Source organism: Pteropus vampyrus, unplaced genomic scaffold (assembly GCF_000151845.1).
Source record: "Pteropus vampyrus isolate Shadow unplaced genomic scaffold, Pvam_2.0 Scaffold303, whole genome shotgun sequence".
Taxonomy (NCBI): Eukaryota; Metazoa; Chordata; class Mammalia; order Chiroptera; family Pteropodidae; genus Pteropus; species Pteropus vampyrus.
In genome coordinates, this window is record NW_011889084.1 from 2,059,095 (window position 1) to 2,072,895 (window position 13,801).

Genomic DNA, 13,801 nt, shown 5'->3' on the forward strand with positions numbered 1-13,801 from the left:
CTGGCACCCAGCCAGAGTCCTCACCTGCTCTGAGTTCTGTGTGGATTGGACGCACTGGCTCTTCCATATTGCATTGTGTGGGGAGTAATTGTTCATTTAGAGGCCTCAGCACTTCTTTAAAACTCTTTCCCAGGGCCACCACAGTACGTTACAAAGGGAGAAATCTGCGGATCAAAGCACCCATGTGCCGAGCCCTGAAGAAACTCTGTGACCCAGACGGTATGTAGAAAGTGGGCTGGGGTGGGGTCAAGAGGTGTTCTATTCTACTCCATATATCAACGGACAGGCCAAGCTAGAAATGTCTGCCTCTATGGCTCTGTGTTTGAGTCTGCCTAACCCTTTGGTCAGCTCCTGGATCCAGAGCTCCTTGTCACAGCAGTGTGTGTCCACTCAGTAAATCAAGGTCAGCTTAGGAGCCACAGCAGCATTCAGATGGAGTGTCAGTGGTGTCAGAAGCGTCTTGTGGCCTCATGCTCTGGCTTCTGGCTTGAAGGGTGCCTGAGCAGCCACATGGGCACACCTCTGGGTACAGGTCCTCAAGTCATGGCTTTTCCGCCAGCCCTGCTTTCCCTCCTGGGCCGTTTGCCCACAACTCCTCCTTGACTCTGAGTTGTCTGACTGCGCGCTTTGCCTTTTGCTTGGCGGTTCATATGCCAGGCTCTCACAGCCCCTTCTTGTCGCAGGCTTGAGTGACGAAGAGGACCAGAAGCCAGTGCGCCTGCCCCTGAGAGTTCCTGTAGAGCTGCAGCCAAGGAACAACCATGCCTGGGCTCGTGTGCAGAGCCTGGCCCAGAACCCCAGGCTGAGGTAACTGGCTTTGGCGTTTGTGGGGGAGCTAGCTGCAAGGGATGAGACCAGAGCGTGGTGTTTGGGTTCCTTTGGAGACCCTTGAATGAACAGATTTCACTCAGTGCTCCAAAGTTACATGGGCGTAGGGATGTGGGAGTAGTGCACTGTCATTGGGGCCCTCAGACTGTGGGGGTTTGGGGACACCATGCCACATTTTCAAACCTGGGCACGGGTCTCTTGGGCCGAGAGCGGGATGTAGAAAGACGTCATGGCTAACAGGTTGATGACTACAGATTCTTTCCCTCATCTTTCCCCCTTAAGTCCCTTTCCATTCCTCTCTTACCTTCTCCCTGAAGGTTTGTGTCTGATTTATGGGCAGGACATTGAGTACCTTCACAGTGTTGTACAACTACCACTATCTAGTTCCAGAACATTTTTATCACGCCAAAAGGAAGCCTTATACCCACTAAATAGTCGCTCCCCCGCAACCTCCTTCCTTGGTCCCTGGCCACCACCAGTCTACCTTCCATCTTTATAGATTTGCCTGTTCTGAACGTTACGCATAAGTAGAATCATGTGCTATGTGATCCTTTCTCTCTGATCTCTCTGAGCATTATTTTCGAGGTTCATCCACATTGTAGTATGTTAGTGCTTCATTTCTTCTGTATGTGTTTTTATTTTCTTAGAATTAAGTAAGGCTGGCCAGAGCCCCTCGTTTTGAACCCAAATAGAAAAGGATTGTGGGTTGTGCCAAGGTCTGTATCTGTGTGAGATCTTGCATGGTAAAGGGTACACAGGTCTCCATTTTGTCATGCAGCTTCGTGTGAGTCACTCGTTTCTCAATTTAAAAAGTTAATTTTTAAAAAATTTATTTAAATTAGTTTCAAGTATACAGTACATTGATTAGGTATCTGTATAGTTCATTTTTAAGAAAAGAAATCGGTGGCTCTGTTGGGACATCAAGGCTCTGGCCCCTCCTTAGTGCCCTTCCAATACTCTTTATGGCATTATCTTCTGCTGGCAGCCTCCAGGGCTCTTTAGAAGGTTCACTTCCCGTGTAACAGCCTCCCTCTTCCTGTCTGTTGTTTCCTGCAGAATGATAGTGGAGCTCCATCGGAAGGTCTCCAGCCTCATTGAATTCTTGAAGCAGAAGTGGGCGCTCCATGAAGTGCGAATCGTATCTTTTTCCTACTAAAGTAACTCCCCCACACGAATTCCACAGCACCTGCTGTCTGAGAATGGAGTCCTGCATTTCAGCGCTGGGATTGCGTTGGGGCTCTGTGGGACATAGCAGCTGTGCTGTGAGATGGTGTGGAACCGGAACTAAAACCTGTAGCCCCTCATCCTGAGTTTTGGGTATGAGCCCCTTTTCTGACCTTACAGTGTTCGAACTGTCACAGCAGCCCTCCATGTGGCGAGTAGCTACCACCTGGCCTGTGGGATGTGGCCCAGGCATCCCTGCCAGCAGGTTGAATGAAATGACCTAGGACTCCCCGACACTTCTCAGTCTTGGCCATCTCCCACCTCTGCCTAGTCGCCAGCCAGGAGGGCATGTATTAGTGATGAAGTTCCTAAAGAAGGAAATGCCTGGGTCATGCTTTCCCCAAGGCCCTTGGTGCCCAGGGATGGGTATTACTATAGGTGATTCCTTAACAGTACACTCAGCGGAAGACGCTTGCAGAGCGTCAGCTGCAGGACTCGTTCGTGGAGCCGTCACAGGAGAAAGTGGCACTGCACCTGTTCCCAGGGGAGAACTGCACTCTGACCCCACTTCCAGGAGTGGCCCGTGTGGTACACTCCAAGGCCTTCTGCACGGTGCACTGGCAGGAGGGTGGCCGGTGCAAACAGAATGCCAAGGATGCCCACACACTGCCTCCAGCCCAAATCCTGGGCATCCACAGCGGGCAGGGCACGGCCAGAGGCCAGGTGAAGTGCCCAAGGGGCGGTGCTGAGGGCAAGGTTGGAGGGCGGCCTCCTCCCTCCACCTATGCTTCACAGAGCTCTGAAGAGAGTTCCCCTGAAAGTGCCCCTGCGGAGGTGGTGGTTCCAAGCCTCAGCAGCCCAGACGCTCCCGACAGGCTTCCCCTTGGGCTCCAGGATGCTGGGGGACAGCTCGAGAAGCCTCCTATGCCTGCTCCTACAGAGGGCAGGGATGTCCCTGCCCAAGAGCCTGGGGCCATGACGTGTGCCTGTGGCCAGCTTCCAGAGCTAGAGGATGAGCTCTCCCTCCTGGACCCCTTCCCCCGCTACATGAAGTCCTGCCAGGACCTCATTATCCCTGAGCCATGCCGCTGTGCGGACTCTCGGCCTTCGGCATGTGCCTCCCCAGAGACTCGCGCCCCTAGCAATGCAGAGGCAGCTGACTTTGCTGGTGCCAGGGTTCCGTCCCCTGTCCGCGGCCTGCCTGGCCCTGAGCCTCAGCCCAGCCCAAGTCTCCAGCCAGATGTTTGCACTAAAGACTCAGCAGATCCTCCTGCAGAGGAGGCCCAGGAGAAGGCGAGCCCCTCGGACCCACTGCCTCCTCAGGGACAGCCTGTTGCCAAGCCCCCGAAGGACGTCCCTGCCAGCCGGCTGGCCCAGCAGCTCCGTGAGGAGGGCTGGAACCTGCAGACCTCCGAGAGCCTGACGCTGGCGGAAGTCTACCTCATGATGGGCAAGCCGAGCAAGCTGCAGCTGGAGTACGACTGGCTGGCCGTGCTGGACCCCGAGGGCCAGGCCCCTGGCGGCTCCCCGCCTTCCGCCTTCCACAAGCAGCGCCTCCTCAGCTGCCTCCTGAAGCTCATCTCCACTGAGGTCAACCCCAGGCTGGTGAGTGAGAGTCAGACACGGCCCTGCTGGCACCCTGAGGGCAAATAAGCCTGGCTCCATGGTAGTCAGTCAGGACTCCCAAAGGCTCCTTGGGGGAAGGGCATGAAGCAGGGACCCTGGTGACCCAGGCACCAGAGGCTATCTTAGACCATGTTTCATTCTCTTGAGCGGGGCTGTGTAGAGCACTGGTCAGGGCTCCGGCTCCCTCCCAGGTGAGGGCCCTGTCCTGCAAGGCTCATGCAGCAACCAGTGGCCATGCCTATTGGGCCATGCTTGTTGGGCCTTGCCAGGCTCCAGTGATGCTGCTGAGCCCTGAGTTTCCTGGCTGAGGGGACAGTGCGCAGAGGCAAGGTGGCAGACTCAGCCAGAAGCCGAGCCGAATCAAGCTTTCTCTAAGTGTCAGGAGCACTGCGGGCTTCAGCAGAGGAGTGACAGGATTGAGGGTGTGCTTTAGAATGGCTGTCCTGGGAGGGTGGGGTGTTGCAGCATCAATGGAGGGAGTGGAGCTAGGAGGGGGCAAATGGAATGCCGGGGCTATAGTCTGTGCTGTGTGGGGCCATGCTCTGTGGGGCAGCAGTGGGGAGACCTCTGCTGGCATCTGTTCAGGAGGTAGCTAGTTGAAGTGGTCTGGGGCTCCTCAGGAGGCTCCAGGGAATGGCTGCGATGGCTCAGGGAGGGCCAGGCCACACCAGGCAGGCCATGGCCTTTGACCCCCACCTCAGGAGGCAGATTAGCCAAGCCACAAATGGGGCAGAAAATACCACTGATGGGAAAGTCTCTTAGGCCCTCCTGGACACAAGAGAGCAGAGTCCTGAGGCAGGTTGGTCCCGAAGTAGCAGTGTGTACGTAGTGTTCAGAAGCCTGGAGGCTCTCAGGTTCCAGGAGGTACAGCTGAGGAAGCTAAACACAGTGGCCTCAGATGACAGGCTGGGACTGCGGGCTCACTGTGCACCCCCTAGCACTGATTCATGTTCAGAACCAAGTACAAGGGGCCCCTGGGAACACACCATACATTCTGCTTTCCCTGGGCAGGTACACTAGGTCTGTGCCTTCACTGTTCTGCCTTGGTTTTCGGTGTGCCTCTCCCACCGTGTTCTCCATTTTTTTGCATTTGCCCCTGCGCTTGCATGGAGAAGTGTTCTGTGGAGCATTGGTGAAGTGAATCAGTGTCTTGTGAGAGATGGCTCTAGCAGGGGTAGGTGGAAGGAAACTGCTGGCTGCTGCAGAGGCTGGTAAGTCAAGGCCTGAGGGTGAGCAGCCGCCTTTGGATTTAGTGGTGCGGAGGCGAGTCGTGGGCAAGCATTGGCAATACTGGGGTGACTGGACAGATTTGATGGATTTAAAAGCCTTTTTTGAGGGTTTTTTTTGGCGGGGGAGGGATCAGGAGAGACAATGGGGTAATATGAGCATGTCCAGTGTAGAGGAGGCCAAGCTAGACCGGCTCCTGAGAAGGCTGGAGGCAGCAATGCTAAGATAGTGGCCTTGGCCTCAACTGAAGAGGAGAGTGGAGCAGGTTGGAAATATTGCAAAGAATGCAAAGCAGGGTGGCTCCATAGTGTCTTGGTTAGCACGTCTGCTTTACACACAGAAGGTCCTGGGTTCGCACCCCAGGTGGAGCCATGGACCATACACCGGATGTGCCACGCCCCGTGTGGGAGGGGACACCCCACCCTTAAGGGGAAATGGCAACATCCTATAGGTCAGGGGTGGAAGTGCAGGGGTGGAATTAAAGAGAGGGAAAAAAATGCAAAACAGGGTGCTCATAGCCATGGTTCCCAAAGTGGGGTCCCCAGTCAACAGCCTCAGCATCACCTTGGAACTTGTTAGAGTTGCAGGTTCTTGAGACTCTGTAGACCGTGTTTTGACACCCTTCACCAGGTGATTCTGATGCAACTCTTTTATGAGAACCACTAACCAGAGGCCCCGCTGAGAGTAGGGACCTTGAATTAGAGACGGATGGACTGGCCTTGTGGTCTCCCTCCTCCTATAGTTGTGGTGAAGTTCTGACAAGCAGGTATTCTCTGTCAGGATGCTGGCAACAGGCTGGCTGGGTACTCAGTTGGGCAGGAAGGGACATCGAGGCTGGGGGTGGAGGGCATCCCACGGAAAGGAGAGAGTAGGTCAGGGCTGGGGGCTGAAAGCCATAGAAGGTACAGGAGGGGTTGCGGGGCCCCTGAGTGAGAAAATGTGAGATTGTGCTGAGACTGTAGACAGTGAGTTTTGTAATTCACAGGAAGGTGCCCCAAGGTGGGCCTTGGGCGTGGGTGCTAAGGAAGAATGAGGAGAGGGGTCGATGGTGAAGTTGTCAGGTTAAGACAGGTGAGTGGATGGGGATGTTTCTGGCAAGGACCCAGGAGTGGAGGAAGTGACCTATAAAAACCCCTGGGGTTGGGTGTCGACTCAGCACAGGGCTCTTCAGCTGTGATTGTGTTTAATTCTAGAAGTTAAATCTGTATTTCTTTTTTTTGACTCACAATCAGAAGAGACCACTCCAGTCATCTTAGGCTTGCTTTATAAAAAGGTGAATTACTGTCACTTGCCATTCAGCATCTTCTTCTGGAAGTGAGAGCACGTCCTGTGTGGCCAGGGCTGCCTGCTGCTTTCAGCCATTAGTCCCTCCTTCCCTTCCTCCCACCACTCCCTGGTTTGTCTGTTCATGCCACGTGCCTGTGGGCAGTGAGGTCAGAGATTTCAGGAGGAAGAGCAGTGGTTCTCCTAAGGGTCCACGTGAGTGATGGTTTTGAGTGCTGGCACTGCTGAGTGACTCAAAGATGCTAACCTTTGCCGTCATGGAAGTCTGGTCTCTGAGCCTTTGCCGTCCCTCTGAACTTGGAGTTTTTGTGCCTCCTATTCCAGGGCACTCATTTTAGAGCTGAGGTTGGCCATTGTTTCAGCTCATTTCTGTCCTAGGCTCCGGAAGCGAATGCCAGCTCCACAGCCTCAGTGAGGCCCGCCCAGGAGGAGCAGTCGACGACTCCCCCAGGGAAGGTGGTGAGCATCAGCTCCCGGAGCCCCCGCTGCCCTCGAAGCCAGTCTGCCCTCCGCAACAGCAAGGCCTTCTCTCCCAGCTCTGCACCTTGCCCTTCAGGTGAGACTCAGCAGCAGTGCTCACCCAGTCCTCACTGTCCTGGGCAGCCCGCTGGGTATGGGGGCTGTGCCAGCGCTGAAGGCACTGGGATACCTGAGGCTTGGCCCCCCTCAGCCATGGCCCAGCGGGTGGGAGGGTGACCCTGTCACCAAGGGCCTTCAGGTCCTGGGGTTACGGGAGCCAGTGGGAAACATGGAGTGGCCCTCACCAGTCCGTTCTCTTTGGAGGATCATGCTCTTTGAGGTCAGCAGAAGCCTCCATAACATGCTGAGTTGGTGGCTTAAAGTATGAGAAAGGTTGGTTCTCTCTGAATCTTCTAGAGACTGTTTTTCTTTAATTTTAATTTCTAAAGTATTAAAGACACCTTCAGTTGAAGGATTTCCTCAGCACTTTAACACAAGTCTTGTTAGTAGAGATGGGCCGACCTGCCATTCTGTTCTATTTCTTTACCTCAATTGTACGTCGCAAGAGAACTTTAAATTAATTGGGTTACCGGGTATGTAAAACTCCAGGATCAGCATGAACCATTTCCTTGAGGCATTGATTTTCCTTACTTAGTTTTTTTTTTTATAATAAAACATTAATTGTCTTAACTAGAATCATAAATTCTATATGATTTTTAAAGGTAGAATAAGAAACGTGCATGCATTCTATGGCCTTGCCCCATGTGCCATGGGTGTGTAAGTCCATGCTGAATGCGTCAGAGCCCTACTCCTTCCTCTCGCACACCAAAGTCCTGCAGCTCTTCCCAAGACTGACCTGATGAGATGGGGATGGCTGGGGAGGCAGGGATGCAGGGTCTGAGGGCTGGAGAGTTCCTTCATGTCCTGTGCTCCAGAAGGCCTCTACACCAGACACGAAGGGCATTGTAACTGCTCTCATAAGCAGACGTTCTCGCTGTAGAAGCTTGGACGCCCTGGGTGGCCTGAACGTCCCACAATGGCCAGGGCATCTGCAATGATGACCAGTGTGCGTCATATAAGAAGTGGTCCTGCCTTTGTTCTTATTCTTATCTAGCCTAGTGCTCTAAAACGTGCAGTAAGTTTTTGACTGAACAGACCTATTGTTCTGGTGAGTTAATGGTTCTCTAGGATGATTTTCCAAACAGAATGTTACTAGCTTTATATTTTTCTCTCAGTTTCTATGTTGTGAATAGCCTGCCTGTTAAGTGCTTGAAGATTTCCTTGAAGAGTACTTCATGGAGTCCTTCGAGAAAATTAGGCTGCTTGCAGTGTCAGGTTCACCAGCTCCTACCGTTTTTATTTTTATTTTCTCCTCACCTTTAACCTGTTTCCTCACTGTGGCTCATGAGGGAGGGCATCAGCACACCGTGAGTTGGTCCTTACAGATAAGGGTGTAGTACTTGATGGTGAGGCTAGCTGGTAGGTTATATAGTCTTTTCCTACGTTCCATTCTGTTTTTTAAATTTCGTAATTCTGTGTACTCTTTAATATCCATCCTCTTTCTGAATTGAGGATGCTTCTAGACCAGTGTACCTGTAGTGCTAGAATCCAGATTCGTGCTTAGAAGACCTGATCCCTGGATGCCGTAAGTGTTAGCGTAACCTTACCGATCTGCAAATAAAGAATAAGGTAAAGAGACCCATCCTACCATGCATCAAGAATGAAAACAGCTAGCAGAGTCCCAGAATAGTGGTTTCTAAATAAATATTTTCTGTCCCTCTATCTCTGAGTCTGTTTTCTATATAATTAGAGATTTAGACCAGGCATCAGCAAAGTACAGCCTACTTCTTGTAAATAAAGTTTTATTGGTACACGGCTACCCTCACTGGTATGCATACACATGTTGTCTGTAGCTATTTTGTGCTACAGCTATAGAACTGATTTTAGCAGAGGCTATAGACCCACAAAGTTTTATTTATTACCTGGCCCTTTAAAGAGTTTGCTGACCCCTGGTCTACACTAGATCTGGAAGGTTCTTCTGGCTCTGAAGTCTTTGAAGGCCTAAGCTTCCCTTCCTACTGAGGATCAAAGTGGTGAAGAACATTTATCTTGTCTGCTGACAATGAGCACCAGACTTTCAGAGAGATGGATGGAAAGCAGATTTAATGGTGCTAAGATATGGGAAATTCCTTCCCAGGAAACTGAACAGATTGTTCTTCCTGATTTTCTTCCCAGTAGAACTCCATTCACACTGGAGATGTTGCTGGCTGAGTGTAGCTATGTTTACTCTCTTCTAGGTTTGAGAAACCCTCCGAGACCCCTCTTGGTGGCTGGTCCCTCCAGTACAGGAAGCAGTGACTCAGATGGTGGCCTTTTTGCTGTCCCAACAACTTTACCACCCAACAGCCGACATGGGAAGCTCTTCTCTCCCAATAAAGAGACAGAATTAACTTTCCTTCAACACCTGAACTCCATCAGCGTAAGTGCGAGGATTGCACCCCCTGCTTGCCTGCCTACCCATTTGGTAGAAAACACTCTCAGGGATCGGATGCTCTTTTCCTCACAGATGCAGTCAGATTTCTTCTTGCCAAAGCCCCGGAAGTTGCAGAACCGGCACTTGCGGAAGCCGCTGGTGGTCCAGGTCAGGAACCCGGGTCAGGTCTGCCAGGACCAGCCTCCCACTGGCCAAGCTGCCCATACACACTGGTTTTCTCCCGTGTCTTGGGTGTTCATGGAGACCCCCTGCCCCTTTCTTCTTTCTTATGAATAGAGTAAAGTATTCAGTGACCCTAACTGTACCCGAAAATAAAGATAATCTTTGCACAACATGAAAAACGCTTGTAAAAAAGATAGAAAGTTCTGGAGGTTCAAGTCCCAAGAATGTCCCCAATTGAGATATATTTGAGGACTCTCAGAACATCTATTTATGAACATATAGTCCGTGGAAGCAGTTGGCAAGGTAATATGTATTTTCCAGAGGTCAGACCTCTGGAGCTCATAGTGATGAACACTGGGGGGGACCCATAGATGCCATCTGCAGACCAGAGGGGAGATCCAGGAATGACAGAGAAAAGGGACAGTTTTATTTGAAAGTAAAAAGATGAAAGAGGTGAAGCTGGAATTTTTAAATGACTGTGAGCTTAGAAAGTCATGAATGTGCATTGTTTTGGGATTAATGCATCAGTCTCTTTTTGTTAGACTATTAGAAATCTCTTGAGATTAATTTATTTAAAAATGAGAAATTGCATGACAGGTCTTTGAAAGGAAGATGTATTCTAAATCCCAAGTTTTTTTGTGTGTGTGCAGACTATAATTGACCCTTGAACAATGCAGGGGGTAGGGGTGACAACCCCCCACATAGTCAAAAATCCGTATGTAACTTTTGACTCCCCCAAAACTTAAGTTGTCCCTCGGTATCCGCAGGGGATTGGTTCCAGGACCCCCCACGGGTACCAAAATCTGCGGATACTCAAGTCCCCTATTTAAAATGGCGTAGAACAATGCATACAGTCGGCCCTCCACATCCGCGGACTACCAACCGCGGATCGAAAACAGTACAGGTATTTATTGAAAAAAAAAATCCGCCTGTAAGTGGACCCACACAATTCAAACTCATGTTTTAGGGCTACCTGTTTAGTGTTAATGTATTTAGTTTTAGTATATTTGGCAAAGTGTATAAATCTTCCACCCTGGCTGAGTGGGAGCTCCATAGCTGTTTGGTTCAGGGCCTGTGATTGTTGTTGTTTTTGTTTTGTTTTTAACAGCTTTATTGATATATAGTTCACATACTATAAAGTTCCCCCATTAAAGTTTAATGGTTTTTAGTATATTCACAGGGTTGTGCAACCAACACCATTGTCTAATCCCAGAACATTTTCATCATTTCAAACAAACCCCGTACCTCTTACCCACATTCCCTCCTACCCCAACCCCTGGCAACCATGAATCTACTTTCTGTCTCTATGGATTTGCCTGTTCTGGGCATTTCATTTAAATGGAATCACACAAATATATAGGCTTTTCCATTTACTTCTTTATGAGAAGTTAATTGGCACAAAGCCATGGTCATTCATTTCCTAACTGTCCACAGTTGCTTCCATGGCACCAGGGTAAAGATGAATAGCTGCAACAGAGGCCATATGGCCACAGAGCCTAAAATATTTCTCACCTGCCCCTTTCAGAAAGTACATTTGGAGCAAAACCAGCACATCTGTAGCTCCTCAAAGTCACCTCACTGCCTCTCAGCAGCCAAGCAGACCTAACAGCCCTTTCTGTCAAGTTTATATCCCCAGCAGCACCTCCTCTGCTGTGTGCTCACACCCTGGGGTACTTCTTAGGGGCATGGAGATGTCCTTTGTAAGTCAGCAGAGCCATAGCTAGGCACCCAGAGCTGGAGGTCCTCGGGACACTTTTGGGTGACACATATTTTCTGTTAATGTTTTACTTCAATGAATGAGAGTTTCAGCAATTAATATAATTTCTTTAGATGGTAGTCATCAATTGGAACTTAATTATTTACACATAGGAGCCCTGGGCAGATAAACAGGGAAGGTTGGGCACTGGGACTGTCGGACTGGGTGGAATGCCTCAAGCCCTTAGCCTGTCTGTGTTACAAGCAGCAACTTTATCTTCACCCCAAATTCGAGGAGACCCAGAATAAAGGGGTGTCTTTTCACAGTCCACATCGAGTGGTTGTAAATAGATATATATGACTAGTTGCATTCCAGGCTAATCTAGAATTCTGGATTAACAGTGGATCATTCTGACCTTCCTCTAGTTTTCCTGGGGAAAGTTTTATCCCTTGGGGTTTTTTGTTTTGTTTTGTTTTGTATTTTTTCAGAGAGGACCTAGTGTTTAAGGCTTTGGGTCCACAGAACAGCCATCCTCAGACTGTCCCAGGAGCCCTTGTGTCATCATCTCTAGAACCAGAGCCCCCATCTGATTACACTAAGCTCCCTGTTATCGGGAATATCCCTTTACAACTCTTTGCTGGTTTCCTGAGTGATTTTTGGCATTGGGGTCTTTTCATCACCTGATTAGTGGTAGTTTTCCTTCCACAGAGAACCCTACTTCCTAGACCGTCTGAAAACCAGTCCCACAATGTCTGCTCCTTCTCCATCCTGTCAAATTCCTCCGTAACTGGTAAGTATTGGGGTTCCTCAGGTTGGCTTTTTACTTCTCCTTACTTGCATGTGGCTTCATCTTTGGGAGTGGTAGGCATTTGCTTCCATGGCTCTTGGAGTGACATTTCCAGCATTCCTTTGTCCATTCTATCAATAGACACTGAGTGTGCCCCTGTGCTGGGCCTGGGCTGCAGCGTGGGCACGTGTGGACCTTTGACAGGTGGTGCACAGGCAGCTGCTTCAAAGGTAGCTCAGGAGGTCCTGTTGGGGATGCTTTGCTAAGTTTGGTTTAGGGGAGCATCTGTGGTCCACCCTGTCTTTGTGATGTTTTACCAGGCATGCAATCTTAGATGCATGCAATCTTAGGGTATACAACTCGGGTGTTCCTAGGTCTCTAAGGTCAGTGGGGCCCTGGCTCTTGGAAGTAAATTTACTTAAACAGAATTGTTTAATGAAACACATATTCCATGATTTATCTTTAAATCAGTCTTGATTTTCACATTTCAGATTTATTTACTGTAGAACCCAGACAGCAGTCGATTGCTTTTTCTCATGCCACCTTTTTACCTGCAGAAGGCCTAGTAGGAAAGAGGACTATTGCAGGTGGAATCTTGGTCCAAGATTTGATGCTCTGACTGCCTTAGAAGAGCCTATAGCTTAGTTCAGGTGTGCGTTACTCTTAAAAGGGTCATCCCCAGGGGATGACAGTACTGATTGCAGCCTTTTAGCGGCACCCAAGTGTCACAGTGGTGCTGCTGTCATGGGTGCCAAAGCTTTCTCCTTGTCTGGGTCCCGTTTGACCTCTCTTTGGCCTGTTTGGGATGTTTGGTGGTTTCCGCCTTGGCTCAGCTTGCGTGGTCTCGACTGTGGCTGTGAAGCAAACCCTTTGTAGCCTCCGCTATACGGTCAGAGGGCACCAGGGGCAAGCGGGGTTGATGCGGCTGCTTCTGTTCTTGTCCTCACAGGGAGAGGCTCGTTCCGGCCCATCCAGTCCTCCCTGACCAAAGCGGCTCTGTCTCGGCCGATCATGCCCAAGGTCCTTCCGCCCCAGGCCACGGGCCACCTGGCCAGTAAGTTTCTGTGACCAGCATGGTGAGAGGCACCACGTGAGGGTTTTGAGTGACATTTCTGTTTTCTTCTTTCCCAAGCCATGCTGTCTCATTACCCTCCAGAGAGAACACGAAAGCTGTTACCCTGGCATTGACATGAGGAGTGAGGGAGAGGCTCTTCCCATGTTTTGGGATGTGGTAGAGCTAGGATTGGCAATGTTTTTTCTGTTGCCAGGTGCTGTCGACTTAGCAGCTACAAGTGCTGGCATCATCCCTGGGAGCCCCCTCCCTGTCTTGGACCCTGAGGGCTTGTCTGGCATCTCTCCACTGTCTTCAGATGAGGCAACAGCTGCTCTCTCGGGTCAGGACTCCACCAGCACCCACCAGAATGGAGACCCCATCCCCGCCATGGGGGTGAGTGTTTAGAAGGGCCTCTCCGAATTACCACCAGCTGCCAGGGTGGGTTGGTTACTCTCCAAAGGGATGGGAGCCAGGACCATGGGGCTGAGGTCATGCCAGACTCCAGTTCTGCCCCTGGAGGGGATGGGCCTAATGGGCCAGAGGAGAGGCACTGGACCAGGGAGGCTATGGCATGAGCAAGCACCATGTGGCTCAGAGGGGAGAGTCATAGCCGAGTGGGCACAGGCTTGCTGGGTGACACTGGAGAATTCAGAACTGAGAAGAACGAGGAGATCTGTACGTCAGCAGACTTCTCAGACATCAGCTTGGTCTGAGAAAGAACTTTAACCAGATTGGCCAGGAGCGATCCTAATGACCCCCAATGGGCACTCCTTTCCGACTTTCCCAGCGCTCTGGTTTCTCTGGTTCCATGGCCCTGCCCTGCCTGAGGACCATGAGGTTTTAAATTAACAATTTTAAGTTCAGGGTCTTGGTGGCCTGCCCTCTGTAAGCGATGGGCTTGCTCGTCCTCACAGGAAGAGATTTCCAAATAGACTGAGGTGGGTTCCTGTGTTGCTGGCCAGTAGGAAGCCGGGGAGTGGAGCGGCTTGCTCTTTGAGAGCTTGGAGGCTGGCAAGCCCT

The 13,801-nt window shown here is 50.7% G+C and overlaps 1 protein-coding gene across 5 annotated transcripts in view; it reads left to right on the forward strand.

Annotated features, from left to right (window-relative positions):
* The window catches only part of CRAMP1 (cramped chromatin regulator homolog 1), a 58,969-nt gene that overhangs the window by 35,447 nt on the left and 9,721 nt on the right, over positions 1-13,801 (forward strand). For 4 of the 5 annotated variants that reach the window (XM_011376850.2, XM_011376851.2, XM_023521325.1 and 1 more), the window contains 10 exons: positions 134-219; positions 684-807; positions 1,885-1,966; positions 2,455-3,597; positions 6,508-6,685; positions 8,886-9,067; positions 9,155-9,229; positions 11,649-11,730; positions 12,677-12,781; positions 12,996-13,174. In XM_011376850.2, coding sequence (XP_011375152.1) covers positions 134-219; positions 684-807; positions 1,885-1,966; positions 2,455-3,597; positions 6,508-6,685; positions 8,886-9,067; positions 9,155-9,229; positions 11,649-11,730; positions 12,677-12,781; positions 12,996-13,174 — 2,236 coding nt within the window. The remainder of the gene's footprint in view (positions 1-133; positions 220-683; positions 808-1,884; positions 1,967-2,454; positions 3,598-6,507; positions 6,686-8,885; positions 9,068-9,154; positions 9,230-11,648; positions 11,731-12,676; positions 12,782-12,995; positions 13,175-13,801) is intronic. The other variant, XM_023521326.1, reaches the window with a different exon arrangement.